Source organism: Hibiscus syriacus, unplaced genomic scaffold (assembly GCF_006381635.1).
Source record: "Hibiscus syriacus cultivar Baekdansim isolate YM2019G1 unplaced genomic scaffold, ASM638163v2 tig00117046_pilon, whole genome shotgun sequence".
NCBI classification, from domain to species: domain Eukaryota; kingdom Viridiplantae; phylum Streptophyta; class Magnoliopsida; order Malvales; family Malvaceae; genus Hibiscus; species Hibiscus syriacus.
Window position 1 is genome coordinate 663874 of NW_024063536.1, and position 20063 is coordinate 683936.

Sequence of the window (20063 nt, forward strand, 5' to 3'; positions counted from 1 at the left end):
TTGAGTTTGGGACTCGATTACGCATGAGAAAGGATTAGCACCACCACACTGCCCTAAATAAGTACCAAAAATAAAACTTATACGTTCGAATATAATTTATTTTAAGATCTCATTTAAATAAGACGAAAATTAAATACATACATCAAACAAATAAGATTAATTAATTATTTTACCAACATTTAATGAGAATAAGAATATTCAATTATTTAAAAACATCGAGACTAGACCTTAGATCCAATATAACAGTCTTTTCTTGGTGAATTTAATAAAGAGAACATGATATTTTTCTCATTTTCAAATTTTAAGTGAAAATAATTTTTATGGTTTCGATTGATAGGATACTCTTTTATTTTAAGACTATTGAAAACAAACTTCTCATACCTTAAGACAGACACTTCCCACAATCCCAAAATAAACAAATATTACCCTTAGTCAAATTATTTAATGAGGTTCGAGTAATGCACATGAAGATAACATAAATATAAATTAAAATAGAACCTAGACTGATATGCACCAAATTACACATTTACATACATAGCATACATAAAAAATAATAATACAATTAATATATATATAAATATTATTTATTATATTATATTATACTTAGCATACAGAAATAAATAATAACTAAAAGTATGTACACATATGACCTATTTCCTACGAGAAACAATATATAAAATATACTTACAATACATACAAGCATTGAAACATTAATTAACAAACCAAAACAAATATTTAGGTAATATATTAATATAGAAATAAAGAGTTGACATGGAAACATGGGCATATAATAAGCCTATTACATATATTAATATTTAACAAAAAATGAGAACCATATAGCACATATATATGTTAAAGTATTTAATAAATAATTAAGAAATATGCGTATATATTAACAAGTTAATATTTCTTTACAAAAAGGATAAACTCATGTTACATATACGTATATAATGTAAGAAAAACAATAAAGTACTACATAGATTTATAAACTGCATAATAATATATCAATATATATTACAAACAATAAATGCTAAACCACCGTACATCATATACCGTATTTAATATGCATATATTAAAAAAAAAGGCAACACATGGAATCATGAAAAGGAAAGGATCAAAACAAAAATAATAAACAATAGAAGCACTGGAATCGTAAATAACCCAAGCATAAGGAACAAACATGCTCTAAATCCAAAATCAGCAATCAAAATTAAAAATTTACCCAAACACGGCATCATGTAGTTGGTGACTAAAATGTAAACGAATAAAAATTCAAAGCTTGGAATTGAAAAATAAAAGTTGCATTGAGTGACTAAAATGTAAATATACATAACTCGATTATCCCTCGCACGATTAACCCATGCGCTAATTTCAGTGAAGAGAAGAGGGGAGAAGATTTACCGTTCGTCGTCGCCAAAGCTACTGTCTATCACCGTCATTAACATCGTTAGTGTTGGATTCTCATCTTAACAGGGGTAATCTTTCCTATCTCGTTGTTATTTTTTGTAAAAAAAAGGTTGATGTTGTGTGGTTTCCGAGATTTGAATGGGTTTTAATTCGAAATAACACATTTTAGAGGAATTTCTAGTGTTTGCATGGTTTAAAAGGAATATTAGAAGAAGAACAGAGGAAGAACATGACTAAAAATATGGGTTTTGATCATGGGGTAAGTATGTTTTATGGAAGATAAGTGTTAGTAAGAACAAAGGAAAAAGAAAGGGAGAGAAGACGAGGGGAGATTAAAATACTTAGTATAATTAGAATACGAGTCCTTGGATTATTACGTATTTATAGAGTCGCCCCCATGATTTTATTTGATTTTGATCATTTCTTGTACATTAATGAATTTTACTAATATCTATGATTTGGGTTTTAAACTTGTTTTTAATTAATATTTTAGTCCCTAATAGGAATAAGTAGATCATAGATTTAATCGTTGAACTCAGGTTCCTTTAAATTTAGTCCTTGGACTTTTTCATCTTACGTGAAATTTTGATTTAACCCTCGCCTTAATGCCCGATGGTCGATTTCGATTATTTGATGTAATAATTGGTTAAAATGAATTAGGTTTAATATCAGTGCCTACATATTTAAATTTAGTCACCTAGATTCTTTAAATTTCATAATTTGATACTTTAAGTTAGAGATATACCTTAATTAACTCACTTAGTATACTCAAGCTTAATAATTGATTGTTTGATTGCATGACTCGGGTTTTCCAAAGAAACAAGGCAATGTTCATTTATTAGGGGTTAATATTGTACTTCCGCGTATGCCCGGGGGTAGCCACTGTTAGTCCTCGAAGTAAATCCACATCATTTTAAAAATCTTGCATCATGATTTCTAAATCATCAAGGCAATATACATTTATTGAGATCGATAACGAAGCTTTCGCTTGTGCTCGGGTGGTCATTATTGGTCTTAGTAAATCAACATCTTTTTCAAAATTTGCACACATAATTGAGTTTAAATTAAATAAAATTTTGATCAATTTTTAAAACATAGGGTAATCGACTAGGTACCAATTTTTGGACATTGTGGGGGTGTTAATCATTTTCCACGCGTAATTAACTCCTGAACCCGATTTCTTATTTTCGTAGACCAAAATTTGATATTTTTTATAAAAATAAAATTTATTAATTTACCTAATTTTAATTGTTCTAATCGCACTTTAAAATAATTGGTGGTAACTCCCATCTTTTCATCAAATCGCTTTAAAAAAAAACAAAACTTCATCATCGTAACTAGTCGGGTTTTTCCCCAAGGGCCGGTTGAAACAATTATGATTTTAATATTGATGGAATTTACATTCTTTGCTCAGAAAAGCAAGAAATTCGTGATCTTTTTCGTTTTCTTTCGAGTGTGTGTAGTTTTGACTAATTCGTTTGAGTGGATATATAGGGATGGTAACGGGTAAGGTTAGGATTGAGTTTTTGGTTAACCTGATTTTAAAAATATGTATTTTTCATCAGAATACGATCCAATCTGAAAATTTTATAACCTTCACTCGATTCGATCCTACCAGAATTTTTATACTATAAAGTCGACCCGACCCGACTCAACCCGACTCGATAAAAAATAAGGATTTAATTAAAAAGATTATAATTTTTTAAAGAAAATTACATTATTATCTTCGGGTCGGAGTTTTTTCACCCACCACCTGAACCCGACTCGACCCGATCTCGCCCCTTAAAAAATCAATTCGACCAGACTCAAACCCGATTTTTAAAAAAAAAATACGACCCTTTCAGGTGAGATCAGGTTGGAACACATTAGATTCAGGTTAAATTGTCATCTCGTATATATATAAAGAAATTAAAGATAATTTCAGAAGATTCAAACTATTGTGATTGAGCTAATGAAACAAATAAAGGATATTTTAAAATTGAAATTCAGGGGCAAACAATTCAACAGGGAGGTCAAGTAAATAGTGCACATTGTATAGAATTGGAGTTACACTCGTAAGGTTGTATAGACTGTTGATATAGTTTTGCATTTGATATGTTAACTTTATTTTAGTGTAAATTTATAGTACAGTTTTGATTTTTTAGATAATTATTAATAGTTAAATAAATTTATTTAAATTTTTATAATAGAAAATTACTAATTCACTTAAATAGTTTAAAAACTATATCAAATACAAATAAAGTGGATCAAAATATAGGATAATGTGAGAAATTGTGAAACTACAAAGAGTCGGTCTGATGAGTAAGATATCATTTGTTAGAATCAAATTATAATAAATATGAAATACAATCAAAATTTATTATGTAAAATTATCAAAAACAAGTCAATGAGTTTTGGCACAAGTGGTTGGGATTCAGGAATTTGAGCTTGTAAGGACAAGTTTGAATCCTACCATCGTTACTCTTGATGGGCAATCTATATTAGATTGGAGGAGTCATCCCTGACCTAAACTTTTATCAATTGGATCTTAGGTATACCCTGATCCTAGATTGGAGGAGTCATCCCTGACCTAAACTTTATCTGATGTACCCAAAAAAATTATCAAAAATAAAATATTAGATTTATAGAAACATATCTAAGTTTGTTGTTGGAATTAGTCTAGAAAAATAAGATCCTCCAAGAAAATAATTTTATATTTAGTAAAAAATCTGTACATGATAAAAAAAATTAACAATAATACAAATTAAATAATTTCTTTGGAAAACACAACCTTTTTATATAAATTGAATATTAAATTAATTTATATTTGATAATTATATCTCTCATCAAATTATTAATTCAACTAATAATTTACACTTTTAATTTCATAACATACAACATATTTTTTTTTGGATAATTCGTTATTTTATTTTCCAAGAACAGAATCTGTTACAAAAAAACATCATAGTTCATAAACAAAGATCAGCCTATACAAAAAGAATCAGATCATTCTATACCCCAATGCTCACATAGAGTAATATTAACACTATCATTCTTATTAATATTCTTATCACTCAATTGAAGTCTAACAGTATCCTTAATGGTAACGAAAAGATCTTGTAAGTTTCTGGATCGATCTTGAAACAATCGTTTGTTGCGTTCATCCCAAAGAGTATAGATCAGAGCTGTTAGTGCAAGTTTCATGATCAAAGTTAGAAGGGATTTTCCTTTCCAGTTAGTGTTTGCCCACATGATAAGATCTTCCCAAAAGCAAATATTGAATTGCAAGCCAGAGGAGGAGAAAACAGCAGTCTATAGCTGGTTAGCCATAGGACAATAGAAGAACAAATGCTCCCTTGTTTCACATGGATCATCACAGAGAAGGCATTTATGGTCACTAATAAGCCCCATATGGTAGAGTCTATCTCTAGTTGGTAGTCGATCAAGTAAAGCCATCCAAGTGATTAAACTAAATTTAGGAATGTATAGAGGGAACCAAATAATTTTTTGCCATGGAACTTGAGGTCTTCTATCACGAAAAGCGTCCCATATATCAGTAGTTTTCTCTGTTCCAGCAGTAAGAATGGGATAAGCCATAGCTCGTAGCTTGAAGATACGCTTTAGGCTCCAGCTGAAAGAAGAACAGATATCAACATTCCAAAAATCATTACCTTTGAGAATATTGTTATTTATCCAAGCCACCCATAATGACCCTTCTCCAACCAGAATTTTTTTAATAAGGAAAACCATAGAAGCTTTATTCCATGTTTTCAAGTCTTTAATTCCAAGGCCCCTTCTGATTTTAAGTGACAAACGTGCTGCCAACTCACCCTTGCACCGGTTGCAGATTTATCAACCCCTTTTCAGAAGAAGCGCAAACAAAGCTGCTCAACTTTGTTTAATACCGATTGAGGCAGAAAGATTTGCCTTTACGTGATTATCCGCTAAAGCTTTCTTCCAAAGATTCTCCACAATCCACTGCATAGAAGCAAATATGGGTGTTACACCAAGAAATTGACCCACGAACGAGAGATTCCATTCGGAAATTCCATATTTAAGGACCTCTGGAGGAGGATGAACCACTGTGGAACCATCGCGAGCAATAGGAGGAAAGTAGTCTAAGCCTTGACCCACTGTGCACCCAAAAAGATATCTCCAATTCATTGGGTCTTCGCTCAAGGATGAAATTAGGATCGGAATAACAAAAGGTAAAAAGAAAAACACCAAAAGAGGAACGGAGGTGCTGAAACGCGACAGAGATCCTCAGATTCGTTAGGCCAGCTAACGTGCACCAGAGAAACCTTATCGTGCACCTCGAGATAAAACTTTTTATACAACATAATTGATCACTTAATTTTTTCATCATACTCTATAATAACAATATATATATATATATATATATTCATAATTATATATTTTAATCCAACAAAAAAATTAATTTTTTTCTGTAAAATCTAAACTCTAACATCAACTAATAACGTGTATTGAGCTGTAATGACTCGGCAATTTCTTTAAATAAATAACAAAAACAACTCACCAATTTCCGTATAACCTCCCCACTCAAACGCACGTTCTTTATTTTATTTATTGGGTAAACTATGTTTAGTACTTAAATTATTATTTTTATTCCATTTTCGTCACACAATTATATTTTATTTTAAAATCATATTTAATGTTATAATTTGGTCGCCTACCATTAAAAAAATTAACAATAGTAATGACGTGACATCATAAGATAATGTCATTTCATCATTTATTTTTTTAAAGAATGTCGTGTCAGTAGTTCTGTTAATTTTTAACGGCGGACGATCAAAATAAAACCAAAACATAATTTAAGTATAATTTAAAAAAATAATAGTTGAGTGACAAAAACTAAACAAGAGTAATACTTGAGAACTAAACATGTATACTACCCTTATTTTGTTATAACCACAAATCTCCATTCCAGCCTTACGTTAAACGTGACTTGGGTCACCCAACCCACCTCCATCCTCTCTATATAATTAATCCAAGATTCCCGTATACCTCCTCGAGTTTCTAAAAGCCAAAAAAAAAAACAAAGGAAAATCAAATCATTTGTTCATCAATGAATCAACTTCCAAAATGCGGAGCAAATTATGTGCCGCTAACTCCCTTGACTTTCCTGAAAAGGGCCAGCTCCGTTTACGCTAATCGAACTTCGATCATCTTCGAGAGCACTCGTTTCACTTGGAGCCAAACCTACCAGCGTTGCCGTCGTCTCGCTTCCTCTCTCCTCTCTCTTAATATCCACAAGAACGACGTTGTCAGTTCCTTCCTTTAATTCAGTCTATCATTAATTCATATATGTTTTCATTAGATTTTAACATTTATGACAAAATGAAACGTATGACATATATTTGCAGGTATCTGTTCTTGCTCCCAATGTTCCGGCCATGTACGAGATGCATTTTTCTGTTCCCATGGCCGGAGCGGTGCTCAACACTCTTAATGCCAGGCTCGATGCGAAGAACGTCGCCACCCTTCTTCGACACTCCGAGGCCAAGGTGTTCTTCGTCGATTATCAATATGTTCCGGTGGCGCGGGAAGCTCTTCGGTTGTTGATGGACGAGTCTCAACAAAATCAGGCTTTGCTTCCATTGGCGATTGTCATAGATGACATAGACTCACCTACTGGTGTCCGGCTTGGCGAGTTGGAATATGAGCAGTTGATCCAAATGGGTGATCCAAAATTCGTCCCGGATGAAATTCAAGATGAGTGGGATCCTATTTCGCTCAACTACACGTCCGGAACCACATCGAAACCGAAAGGAGTTGTTTATAGCCATAGAGGTGCATATCTAAGTACTTTAAGTCTGATTTTGGGTTGGGAAATGGGAGTTGAGCCTGTGTATCTATGGTCCCTCCCGATGTTTCATTGCAACGGGTGGACCTTCACTTGGGGAATCGCCGCACGCGGTGGGACGAACGTATGTATGCGAAACATCACTGCGTATGACATGTACCGTAACATCACTTCTCACAGAGTAACGCACATGTGTTGCGCGCCAATCATCTTCAACATCCTCATCGAGGCCAAACCGCACGAGCGTGGCGAGATTTCCTCTCCCGTGCAAGTACTCACCGGTGGCGCACCCCCTCCGGCGTCGCTCCTCGAGAAAATGGAATCCCTCGGATTCCATGTCACACATGCTTATGGCCTAACCGAGGCCACCGGCCCGGCCCTGGTGTGCGAGTGGCAAGCCAAGTGGAACAATCTCCCGCCCGATAGCCAGGCAAGACTCAAAGCACGGCAAGGGATCAGCATATTGACATTAGCGGATGTCGATGTGAAGAACATCGAAACCATGGAAAGTGTACCCCATGACGGAAAAACAATGGGGGAGATTGTGCTTCGAGGAAGCAGCATCATGAAAGGGTATTTAAAAGACCCGGAGGCTACATCCAAGGCTTTTAAAAAGGGGTGGTTCATCACCGGAGACGTCGGAGTCATGCACGCCGATGGATACCTGGAAATTAAGGATAGATCAAAGGATGTCATCATTTCTGGCGGCGAAAATATCAGCAGTGTCGAGTTGGAATCGGTTCTTTACAGGCATCCAAGAGTCCTGGAGGCGGCAGTGGTGGCGATGCCTCACCCACGGTGGGGGGAGAGTCCTTGTGCTTTTCTAGCAGTAAAAGAGAACGAATGCGGGCGGAAAGACGACGTGACGGAAGCCGATATCATTACTTACTGCCGTAAAAATCTTCCTCATTTTATGGTTCCAAAGAAGGTAGAATTTGTACCCAAATTGCCCAAAACTTCAACGGGGAAAATCCAGAAGTTTCAACTAAGAGCTTTGGCCAAGACCTTCCAGATTACAGAGACCAAATCTACTGAAGTCAACAACGATGTTCCTCAACAACATTACGACCAGATTCTTGCTTTGTCCCGCCTTTGAATGTCGAATAAATTACATACATGCTTGTTTGTTTGTTGATGTGGCGTGATTGGAGAAAAATAATGCTCAATTATGGCTGACAATGTGCAATATATAATGCTGCTGGATGAGTGAAATGTAAGGGCAAAGTGCCCCTCTTCAAAAATTATTTGTTGCTTAAAGTTAACAAAGCCTTGATTTATGTGATTCAATCACCTTTTTTTGTCCTTCAGGTTCTAAAATTTTGCATGTACTGATCTAAATCAACTCGCATCACACATATAATTTTAGTAGATGAATTTTTTACATACACAAATTCTTAAACATAAAGTCTTAATTAAGTGCGAAACTAAGCTACTTGTCACTTGACCCTATTAATTATTATCCAATCACTTTAGTTTATACCTTGGATGTGAGTTGTGACATTGCAATCTGCGGGATAGTTTCTTTTAACTTTTATATATATATATAAACTTATCAAGAAAAATTTTAATAGTAAAAACTAATATTTTTTATTATAAATTTTAAATTCAAGTAGTTATATATGTAGGTTATATATCCATAATCAATAAGTTTTTTTTGAATAAATGTTAACATTAATTTAAAAAATCTTTATTATTATCTTCAACCAAATTCAAAATTAATAATGTCTTTTCATAAACAATATGGTCAATAGCCTACCCTCATCCTCACTCGCTCTTCTCCCAAAAACTCTTCAGACTTTTTCTCTGATGTTGACATAAAGATTCTTTCTAATTTGAATTTTATTAAAATTTTATAAATTAAAATTAAAAATTAAACTACAAAAAAGTCAAATCGACTGAATGATTGTACTTTAAATATCATGAGATGAATTGGATGCATATCCTTACTTTTTTATACTGTGTATAATGTATATAAAAATTAAATAAACTTAAAATGTAAAAATATAATATAGAAAATATAAAATTCAAATTTAAAATTATGTCAAAATATGTCGTATGTTTAGATATTCACACCGAAAACTCAACATTTAAAAATTAGATATTTATTTTTTAGTTTAAATATAAATCGTTATTTCCTTATTCAAAATATATATATCTATTTTTTTTATCAAATTATACATGAATTCAAAAATATATAATCCTAAATGAAATATTTTAATCTTTAAGCCAAGTAAGCACAAATATCAAATAATTGAAATTTTATATATCACACATATTTAATAGATAAAAAATATGACAATATTACATATTTATTATAAATAAAGTAATGATATATTTTATCTGATAATTTAATATCAACATACTAATAATTATACATTCTTTTATTATTTAATTCGATTTTATGTTAACAAAGCAGCCCGTCAGATTATTTGATTCGCTTTTCACTCTTTTATCACTTCGTCAAGTATCTAATTTGACAGAGACAATGAATTTTTATAAAGATTATTGAGTTTTGATGTTGGTTGTCACTCTCAATGGAAGGTTTTAATTTTCTTCATATCTTTAGTTTTATTTTTTACTTTTGTATGCGTATTTTTATTAATGTTGTCTCTAAATTTCCTCTATATTTTGATGAATTACAATTTTGATTCCTTTCATTATTAATAAAATTTAATTACTATTGTTAAAAAACTAATATTGTTTAACTACTTAAATATTTGCAACCATGCGTAAATAATTAATATTTCAACGATAACTTTTATGTTAACGTACCTACGTTCAAGGTGAGTTTCAAAGAGTCAGCAACAACTTTTATAATTTTTTACCGACAAGTACTGATTACAGTTGAGGGATCAGTCAGAATATAAATAAGAATGTGTGTCAATTTATTTAAAAAATGAAGGAATTATTTATAAAATTATATTTTGACCCTTATGAAAATGTTAATCCAATCCAATCCTCTTAATATAAAACTCTAAGAATACTCACCACCTTAGATTCAAAAGTATAAATGACATGTATGATAATAAATTATATATGAAACGCATATTGTGTATAGTATTTAAACTATAAAAAAAGACATTATAAAAATAAATAAAATTTTAGCCTATAATTATGCCTTTGTACGATTTATTAAGAACTTTGTTTTATTTAATACTAAAACTATTTTTGTTTAGGTCTCGACACTGATGTTTGATCTGTAAAATAAATAGGGGTGTGCATTATCGAATATCGGATATTATCCGATCCAAATTTTCGGATATCTGAAAATTTTTGGATACCTAAAGTAATGATCCGTATCCGATCTGAAAAAATTGAATATCCGAAAATTCGGATATCTGAAATTTCGGATCGAATATCCGAATATCCGGATCCGATTTTTTTTGGCAAAAAAATTCAAAAAAAAAGTAACAGGAATTAAAATATTCATATTTACTTTTTTTTTTATCGACAAAAGATTTTTTTGCTCTGAATTTTGTTTTTCCCTCATCAGACTCCATTAAACAAATAATAAAATATATTACAATAAAATATATTAAGTAAACAAGCAATAAAATAACCGATACATACAACTATTATATCAATTAAAGAATACTCTTCGAAGTATCCCACGTAAGACATTCTTTAATCCCTAATAAGTTTCAAAGACATTGTTGATTTATTCAACTGACAACAGAAGTAATCGCAGATGATGCTTTGTTAACCCCAAAACCAGACATGGAATACTGTCATGTTTGGTGAAGATGAGTGACATCACCCCAAGCTTTTATGGTCCACACACCATCACCAAATATATGAAATATGTTCACAGAAGTATTTAGTATACTTCCCCGGAACCTTGTCGAGCAAGCCCGCCTATATAGTGCCCTTATGACACCTCCATGAGTCACCACGACGACTCGCTTTCCTAACATATTGGGAAACAGGCAACAATTCAGAATATTCGAACCAGAAACATGTCCTGTCGGGTAAAACTTGGACGGATTGTTAAAAAATGACAGTATATACCTGTGTTTCTGACTAATTCTCTGTAATGAAGATGTAGCACGATGATAGAGCTGGTCTAAGCTTTCTCCACCTCTCTGCACGCATAGTGAAAACCAGATCGAGTAAACTAGTATGTTGAAACCAGAACGAGCATGTTTAATGGATATAAAGAAAATATCCCTAATTTTTTTCGGGTTTTCGGATAATCCGAAAATGGTTTTTTACCGATATGTATCCGATCCGATAATCCGAAAAATTTTTCGGATACCCGATCCGAATTATCCGAAAATTGAAAAACGGATCGGATATCCGAATTTTCGGATCGGATCAACAGATCGGTCGGATTGGATTTTTTTGCACACCCCTAAAAACAAGAAAAGATATGTGAAAATGTGGTCTAAAATGTTTTGGAATCAGGGCCGGTCCAATGAGTTTTAATGCCCTGAGCAAGATAATAATTTTATGCCCCTATACTTGTACCGTATAATAGACAAAACATAAATATTTTTTTAAAACAAAAATATAATAGAAATTATAATCAAAGAATATCAATACTAATACAAACCAAAACCTACAAGGCTACAAATATTACCTAAAACAATGACTTCGTTTATTTTTTGAAGCAAAAACCTCTATTATTTTACGATAATCAATACTTTGTAAAAATTGACTTTCGATGCTTAAAATAGTTAATCCGTTCAATCTATCTTGAGTCATCGTGCTTCGAAGATAGGATTTCAAGAGCTTCAATTTTGAAAAACTTCTTTCCGCAGAAGCAACCGTAACCGGTAGCGTCAACAAAAATTTATATGCTATCAACACATTAGGGAACATATTCATTCTTCTTGCAAACTCCATTATTTGAATAGATGTCCATGGACTTTCACCTTTGTGTGTTTCATCCGACAACATTTTCTGCAAAATTTTTAACTCCATAAATAAATCTTTTCCATCAATATCAAATTCTTCACCATTTGTCAAATTGGACTCAAGATTTAAACAACATTTTTTTAGTTCGTCATCAAGTAATGAAATTAACTTTGAACCATCAAACAAAAAACCAAATATAGACTCGAAATGTTACATTTGTTCAGATATACTTTTCAATTGAACAAGAGTCATATCTACAAGAATAATAAATTAATCCTTTCGAAATGCTTCTTGAGAAGATTATTGTTCTCTTTCGGTATTTGGAATTTCATCAAATTGTTTTTTTCTATAAGAAATACATTTTTTAGGAAATTGAGGTTCAACCCCAATATTATATGCTATTTCTTTAGCTTCATTAATAGCATTGTCAAACCCAATTTCCCTATATTCTTCAAAGTAATTAACCCATCTAAGTTTTTAACCGCAACATCAAGAAGCATATCTTTGGATTATAATTTCTTACTAATCAAATTAATTCTAAACAAAATTTCATGTCATATAACTAAACTTAAAATAAATTCAAAACTAGAAAGTTCACCATTTACTAGTGATTCGACATCTCGACACACTTTTCAATCATCACTAATTTCGGCTAATCTTATTAAAGCTTCTCTTATTTGAGAAGATTGTGCTTTTATTACTTTAACACTTTCAATATGACTTTCCCAACGAGTAGCGGATAATGATTTAAGTGTTAGTTCATTTATAAATTCAAGTAAAACACTCCATCTCTTTGTGGAACAAGAAAAAACATTATAAATTGTTTGACATGTACCAAAAAACGTTTTTGCCTTGTGGCAAGAATTTGTCATATCACACAAAACTAAATTTAAACTATGACACCCACAAGGCATATAAAAAGCTCTACGATTTATATCAAGCAACCGTTTTTGTACACCATTGTGTTTTCCTTTCATATTAGCTCCATTATCATACCCTTGATCACGAACATAATTAATATCCAAATCAAGAGATTTTAGAGCATCTTGTAAAATATTAAAAAGTTTTAGACCGGATGTTTCTTCTCAATTAAAAACTCTAAAAAAAATTCTTCTACTTTTATTGGAACACTTGTCAAATCCACAAATCTTATAATTAAATTCATTTGTTCTTTGTGACTTGCATCCGAAGTTCAATCAAGAATTATAGAAAAATATTTTGCATCTTTAATTTTTTTAATAATTGCACTTTTTACGTCCGATGCCAACATTTCGATTAATTCATTTTGAATTTTATGACTAAGATAATGATTATGTGTTTCTTTGTCTTGAATTAATCGAAAATGTTCTTTCATCACAGGATCAAACTCAACAATCATTTCAAGTATACCTAAAAAGTTATCATTTGAGTCTTCATAAATTTTTTCATTTGTGCCACGAAAAGCCAAATTATTTTTTGCTAAACATTTCATAACAGAAATAATTCTAACCATCACTTCTTTCCAATGTTCAGTATCTTTTTTTTATCATTTCTTGTAACTCTTTATCAATTGTTTCATTTTTATTTAACCTAATTCATGTTTCGGTCCAAGTTCTTAAATTAATCATATGATCGGAACTATTTTCATGTTGTTTTAATGTTTTACCTAAATGTCTCTAATCATTTATTCATTCAATTGCCAAATTACTTTTAGTCCGAGAGGTTTTAAATTACTTACAACAAAAACAAAAAACTTTATCAAGTTCTTTTGAATACACTAACCAGTTTCTATCACAAGAATCACTATTTCTTAATTTACGAATAAAAAAATCACAAGAAAAATGTCTACCATGTGTATCTTTTGGAAAAATTGTATTTGGTTCAATTTCTCTATTAGGCCTTTTTCTATAAGTAAATCTTTCATTTTTGAATCTAAGTCATCCCACACTATAGGATCAAAAATATTAAAATCACTTGATTTATCTTTATCAACAAATTCATTATTCTCACAATCTTTAGAATTATCAACTGAATCATTAGGTGAATTATTGAAATTTCCAATAGGATTATTAGAAGAATTAGGTGAATCATTGAAATTTCTAATAGGATTATTAGAAGTATTAGGTGAATCATTGGAATTTCCAATCGGATTATTAGAAGGTTTAACCGGTCTAAAAATAAATCTATCTAAAGACCCATGTAAAGAATTAGCCATTTCTTGTTCTTGTTTTTTTTTTTCGTTTTCTATTTTAGACACCCGATGGTTGTTTTCGGGGTAAAATATTTAAAAGTAATCAATAAAACAAATATAGTAGCAAGTAAACAATAAAACAGATATAATAGCAAGGAAAGATACAACATGACTGGTGACCGAAGTTTATGTTGTTGACTTGTTCTTTCTCACAATCAACTGATCTGAAAAACTAATGATGAAATCAAAATAATCAGAAGGAATCACTCTAAAAAATATCTTGAACGAAAATATTTAGCCACTGTTTTTTTCCATCAAACTAAGTTTACCACTACAAAATCAAAATTATCAAACTGTTACCTAACTTAAGAACTCACTTCTATAAGTCACGACTTGCAGCCACAATTATTATTCATTATCAAACTTATCATGAGAAAATCAATAAACACGCCTAAAACTTCTAATAATCGGATCTGATTAATAAGGCCATGAAAGAAGGAAACACAAATATAGGAGAAATAAACAACCGCTAATTTTAAAGAATAATAATGAAAAAACAGATCTATAGAAAATAAACTAAAAACGAGTGATTAACATAAACAAAAAAAAAATTAATAGGTTAACGGTTTTTCCTAAAATTTGAAGACAATAAAAAGAAAACTTACTATTCGGGATTCATGACGGCCACGAGTTAGAATAAGCCGAATCACGAGATGTCGAAGCAGATGATAGAGGGAACCGGAAATTGTACCTTACGGCTAGAGATACCGGTGATTTGAGATGGCCGCCGGAGAAAACGAAAAAGGAAGAGATCTTTCGTTGCCTGGAAATGGAGGAAGTTAAAAAGGGCACGTACGCATTATTGTGATTTTTGATGTTATAAACAAAGAGTCAGACTTGTCGGAGTTTTGTTTAATTTATTGATTTAAATTTAAAATTATGGGTGTCAAATGGATGCCACCACTGCACTTTCGTCATGTTAATTACAAATTAAGGCATTTTATTTCATGTCCCCTCTAACATGATGTCCTGAATTAAGATCTATCTAACACATATATTGGGTCGGCCTATTTAGAATGATGATGGAGAAATGATACAATGACTTGATGAGGTGAGTGGCTAAGCCTAGATATTTATAGGGAATTTCTGAGCAGGGGGTAGTTGTTCATTGATCTGACCATATTAATTGGGGTGAGTGTTGATCAAGTTTAGTAGAGTTAAAAAGTTTTAAATTATTCGCATTGATGAATTTTATTTTAGAACTTAAAATTAAATTAAAAAAAATTTTAGTCGATTCGAGTCAAATTTTTGAGTTTCTGTTTAAATTTAATTGTAAATATTTATAATATTATGATATTATTTGATTCAATTTTAAATAATTTTTTATAACTATAAACAATACATATATACTTTTTCATATTTTTTATATCTGATATATATATATATCATACAAAGTTGAGAGACTAGAAGCAAACTTCAAAATCAATTCGGTAATTATTAAAAATTTTGAGTTACTATTTGAGTTATTTGAATTGTATTTCACAACTCGATTTGAATTTGAAATTTTTTTGAGTCAAGTCGAATTTATGAAATTTTAACTTGAAATTAATTCGAATAGAGTTGAGTTATGAAATTACAACTTGAAATTAATTCGAGTCAAGTAAAAAAAATCGATTTCTCGAGTCGAATCAAAATTTGCTCACACATACCTAGACTTGCTTCATACAACAATTGGCTTTAGCTAGGTTGGTAGGGCTGCAAATTAGACCAAACAAATCGTGAGATATTTAAATTTAATTTGATTAAAGTTCGATCAATACTTAATTAAAATGGATTGAATTTGATATTTTTAATAAGCCAAAATGAATTGTTTAATACTCGACTAAAATAACTCACGAGCCACTCTAAAAATTAATATATTAATTTTTTAAATTAAATTAAAATAATAATAAACATTTATATGTTATTGTGTGTGTATACATACCTCTCTCTCTCTCTCTCTATATATATATATATATATATATAATATATATATATATATAAAGATTTTCATGTACTTAAGGTTCAGGTTTGAGCTAGAATCAAATTCGAGTTTGAACTTTTTTTTGAATTAATCACTAGTATCTGATCTATTGACCGACTAATCCAGATCGGGTACTGCAGAGGCGAGGGCGACCCTCCCAACCCAGTTTGCTCCATTCGCAAACGCTATGATTCGAATCTCTGACCTTGCTTAAGAGACATAGTGTCTCATCCCACTAGACCAACTGGTTGTTAGTAAATTCGAGTTTGAACTTTAATCGTGGTGAGTCTGAGAATGTTTCCAGTTCAAGTTTTCCGAGCTCAAGTCGAGCTACAATTTGTAATTTAGAGTTAAAGTCTCGCTTGACAATTTTAAGATTGCAAACTTTCGAATCGAGTAAAGTTTCAATTTTTTATTTCAATTTCGAGTCAAACTAAATAATTTTAAGGTTGCAAACCTTCTAATCGAGTCGAACTTAACTTTAAATTTTTTTAATCAAAGTCAATAATACTCGAACTCGACTTAACTCGTTTACAACCCAGTGATAGTATCATGTCCGGAGCGAAGGCACCTTTAGGCCCTTCACTTTTGGTCGACCAAACTTTTGGTCGTTAATTTAAAATTATTGGAGATGGAACGGGAACGAGAACCTTTGACATTTATGTTATAATGATGTAGGAATCAATCATAGGTGCAGGTTTTTACTCCCAGACGTTGGCTGTGAATGATACAACTGTAAAGTTTGAAATTTGGCATACACTTGGTGAAGAGAGGTACCATAGATTGGCACCAATGTATCACGGAGGAGCAGTGTCTGCAATCACAGTGTATAATATAACAAATCAAGCAAGTTTATGATGGCTAACCGATGTCTTCACTATCTGTTTTGGTCATTTAACACTAACTGGCGCTTACATTAATTTTGACACTGGGCGATGAAACATTAATACTTTGGGAGCACTTAATCAAGGTATATTTTCATGGTCTTTGCAATGTTGTCTGGTTAATGGCTCTATCAAGAATATCTGTTGAATATTTCCTTTTTTTTTCTTTTTTGATAATATAGAGATTTGAGTGATATATAGTTCCTTATATTGTGATGGCATTTGATATATAAGAGAACTCTCTCTTATAGATGGTAAAAGATCAAATAGATTCAAGCTTCAGTTTTGTTTCGACTTCAACATGCATGCTTATTAATTTGTCTTGTTATTCTCCTAGGTAACTCAGGAAGCACAAACTTATGCTCAGGTGACTGGTCCTTCTAGGAAACTACAACATCCAATGTTAACGAGATTTTCTATGAAATAGGTGTTTTATTTGTTGCTTTCTTAAGTTTCCAATAACTATATCAATCTAGTTTTGTTTAAAACAAACGTGGATCAATTTCAAGGTATATACAAAAAGATATGAAATTTTAACCGATAAAAGGTCAGAAAAACGGGGCAGCAGATTCTACACAAAACAAATTATGTTGGTCAACTTTTGAAAATTTACCATAAATTGTACAAAATGAACTAGAAGGAGTTCTTTATATGGATAGATTTGTATTCGAGTCTAATTTTCAGAGGAAGAAACGAAATTAAATTCCAGTGTGTATATAAATACAAAATATTGATTCTTTAAAGGTATTGCAAGTTGTCTGAATATGTACATTTTAGATTTTAAGTGGAAATGGATTAGAAGCTGAAGAGTAATGTTTAAATGCATGATTACGGAATTTATTTTGAAAATGTATTTATGTAAGTACAATACTAACATATGTATCGATATGAATTTATAATTTTGTACAGATCGTGATTGACTTTGGTTCAAAGCAAATCGAGTATAAAAAGGACTAAGTTGGAGCATAGTGAGGAAAAATCTTTTGAAAATTTTAAAGTGTCAAGGTGAGTGCAATACATGCATGACATTATACATGAATGTTTTATACATCATCAGGAAGACTTGTGATGAGTCTACATTGTTTATATCACCATGATATTATTTCATTTTTCATAATATCGACATGACCTTAATATGTCAAAGTGTGAAGTCATAATGAATTGATCACTTGTGGAAACATATATGTGAATGTATTTTGGGTATGAACTTTCCAAATTGTGAATGTGATGGATACATTATTATAGATGAATCAAGAATAGACTATAAGCCCAAGTGAATTATTGAGGGATAGGGTATAGTTGACATGCCATAGAGTCCAGCAGCAAGTTGCATATTAAGGATTACACTAAAGTATAATTAGTGTATATAGTGGGCACAATCTTATGTGTCATATTCGAGACTGTACTTAAGTATACCTAGTACAGATGGTGGACACGACCTTATGTGTCATACTCGAGTTAGCACTACAGTGTTTATTTATATTGGCTCGTGTACCTAGGGTCCTCAAGGTCTATATATTGGGCTATGATTTATTGAAAATATTTTATAATGCACCATTATCATGTTTACTATAGTAATTAAATGGTTATACATGTAAGTGATCATGCTACATTGATTATGACATATGGTTGTATAATAATGATGTATTGCACGGTTTATTATTGTTGATTGCCTCACTAAGTATATACTTAGTGTGTGATGATTTTCACGCGTAGGTAAACGTTAGAAGTAGAAGTAAGGAGTACTGAGCAACATCAAGCATCGAGGAGTATAATACAATATCAGTAAGACATCCTTTGATGTAATTTTGACTTATTTAGTGGCATGTACTTATAATGTTCTAGTTGCTTTGTTAACTATTTTGGAAATTATTGTAATGGCTAAACTAAATTGTTTTACTCTATTTCATCATGGATGATATTATTTAGTATTACTATTATAAATGGACGTATCTGATATTTAAATATTATATAAAAAATATGTGATTTATTATTTTATATTTTCTATTATAATTGTAAAAAATAATAAATTTCAAGCCACTTTTGAATTGTGAAATGTTTTAAGTAAATCATGTGACATCTATAACCTGTATTGGTATAACTATACGGGTCATATGTGTTACATTTATATAATATTTAAATATCAGATATGTCCATTTATAAAAGTAATACTAAATAATATCATCCATGATGAAATAGAGTAAAACAATTTAGTTTAGCCATTACAACAATTTCCAAAATAGTTAACAAAGCAACTTGAACATTTATAAGTACATGCCACTAAATAAGTCAGAATTACATCAAAGGATGTCTTACTGATATTGTATTATACTCCTCGATGCTTGATGTTGCTCAGTACTCCTTACTTCTACTCCTGACGTTTACCTACGCGTGAAAATCATCACACGCTAAGTATATACTTAGTGAGGCAATCAACAATAATAAACCGTGCAATACATCATTAATATACAACCATATGTCATAATCAATGTAGCATGATCGCTTACTTGTATAACCATTTAATTACTATAGTAAACATGATAATGGTGCATTATAAAATATTTTCAATAAACCATAGCATAATATGTAGACCTTTAGGACCCTAGGTACACGAGTCAATATAAATAAACACCGTAGTGCTAACCCGAGTATGAAACATAAGGTCGTGTCCACCATCTGCACTAGGTATACTTAAGTATAGTGATTATGCATAGATTATCAGCAGTTAAACAAAGCAACTAGAACATTATAAGTACATGCCACTAAATAAGTCAGAATTACATCAAAGGATGTCTTACTGATATTGTATTATACTCCTCGATGCTTGATGTTGCTCAGTACTCCTTACTTCTACTTCTAACGTTTACCTACGCGTGAAAATCATCACACACTAAGTATATACTTAGTGAGGCAATCAAC

The 20063-nt window shown here is 31.3% G+C and overlaps 1 protein-coding gene across 1 annotated transcript; it reads left to right on the plus strand.

The window, feature by feature from the left end:
- Positions 1-6420: 6420 nt before the first annotated feature.
- Positions 6421-8395, plus strand: LOC120197100 (trans-cinnamate:CoA ligase, peroxisomal-like). The gene is made up of 2 exons (XM_039198719.1): positions 6421-6670; positions 6771-8395. Exons 1-2 carry the CDS (start codon positions 6473-6475, stop codon positions 8304-8306), a joined length of 1734 nt encoding a protein of 577 aa, XP_039054650.1. The 5' UTR covers positions 6421-6472; the 3' UTR covers positions 8307-8395.
- Positions 8396-20063: the final 11668 nt, after the last annotated feature.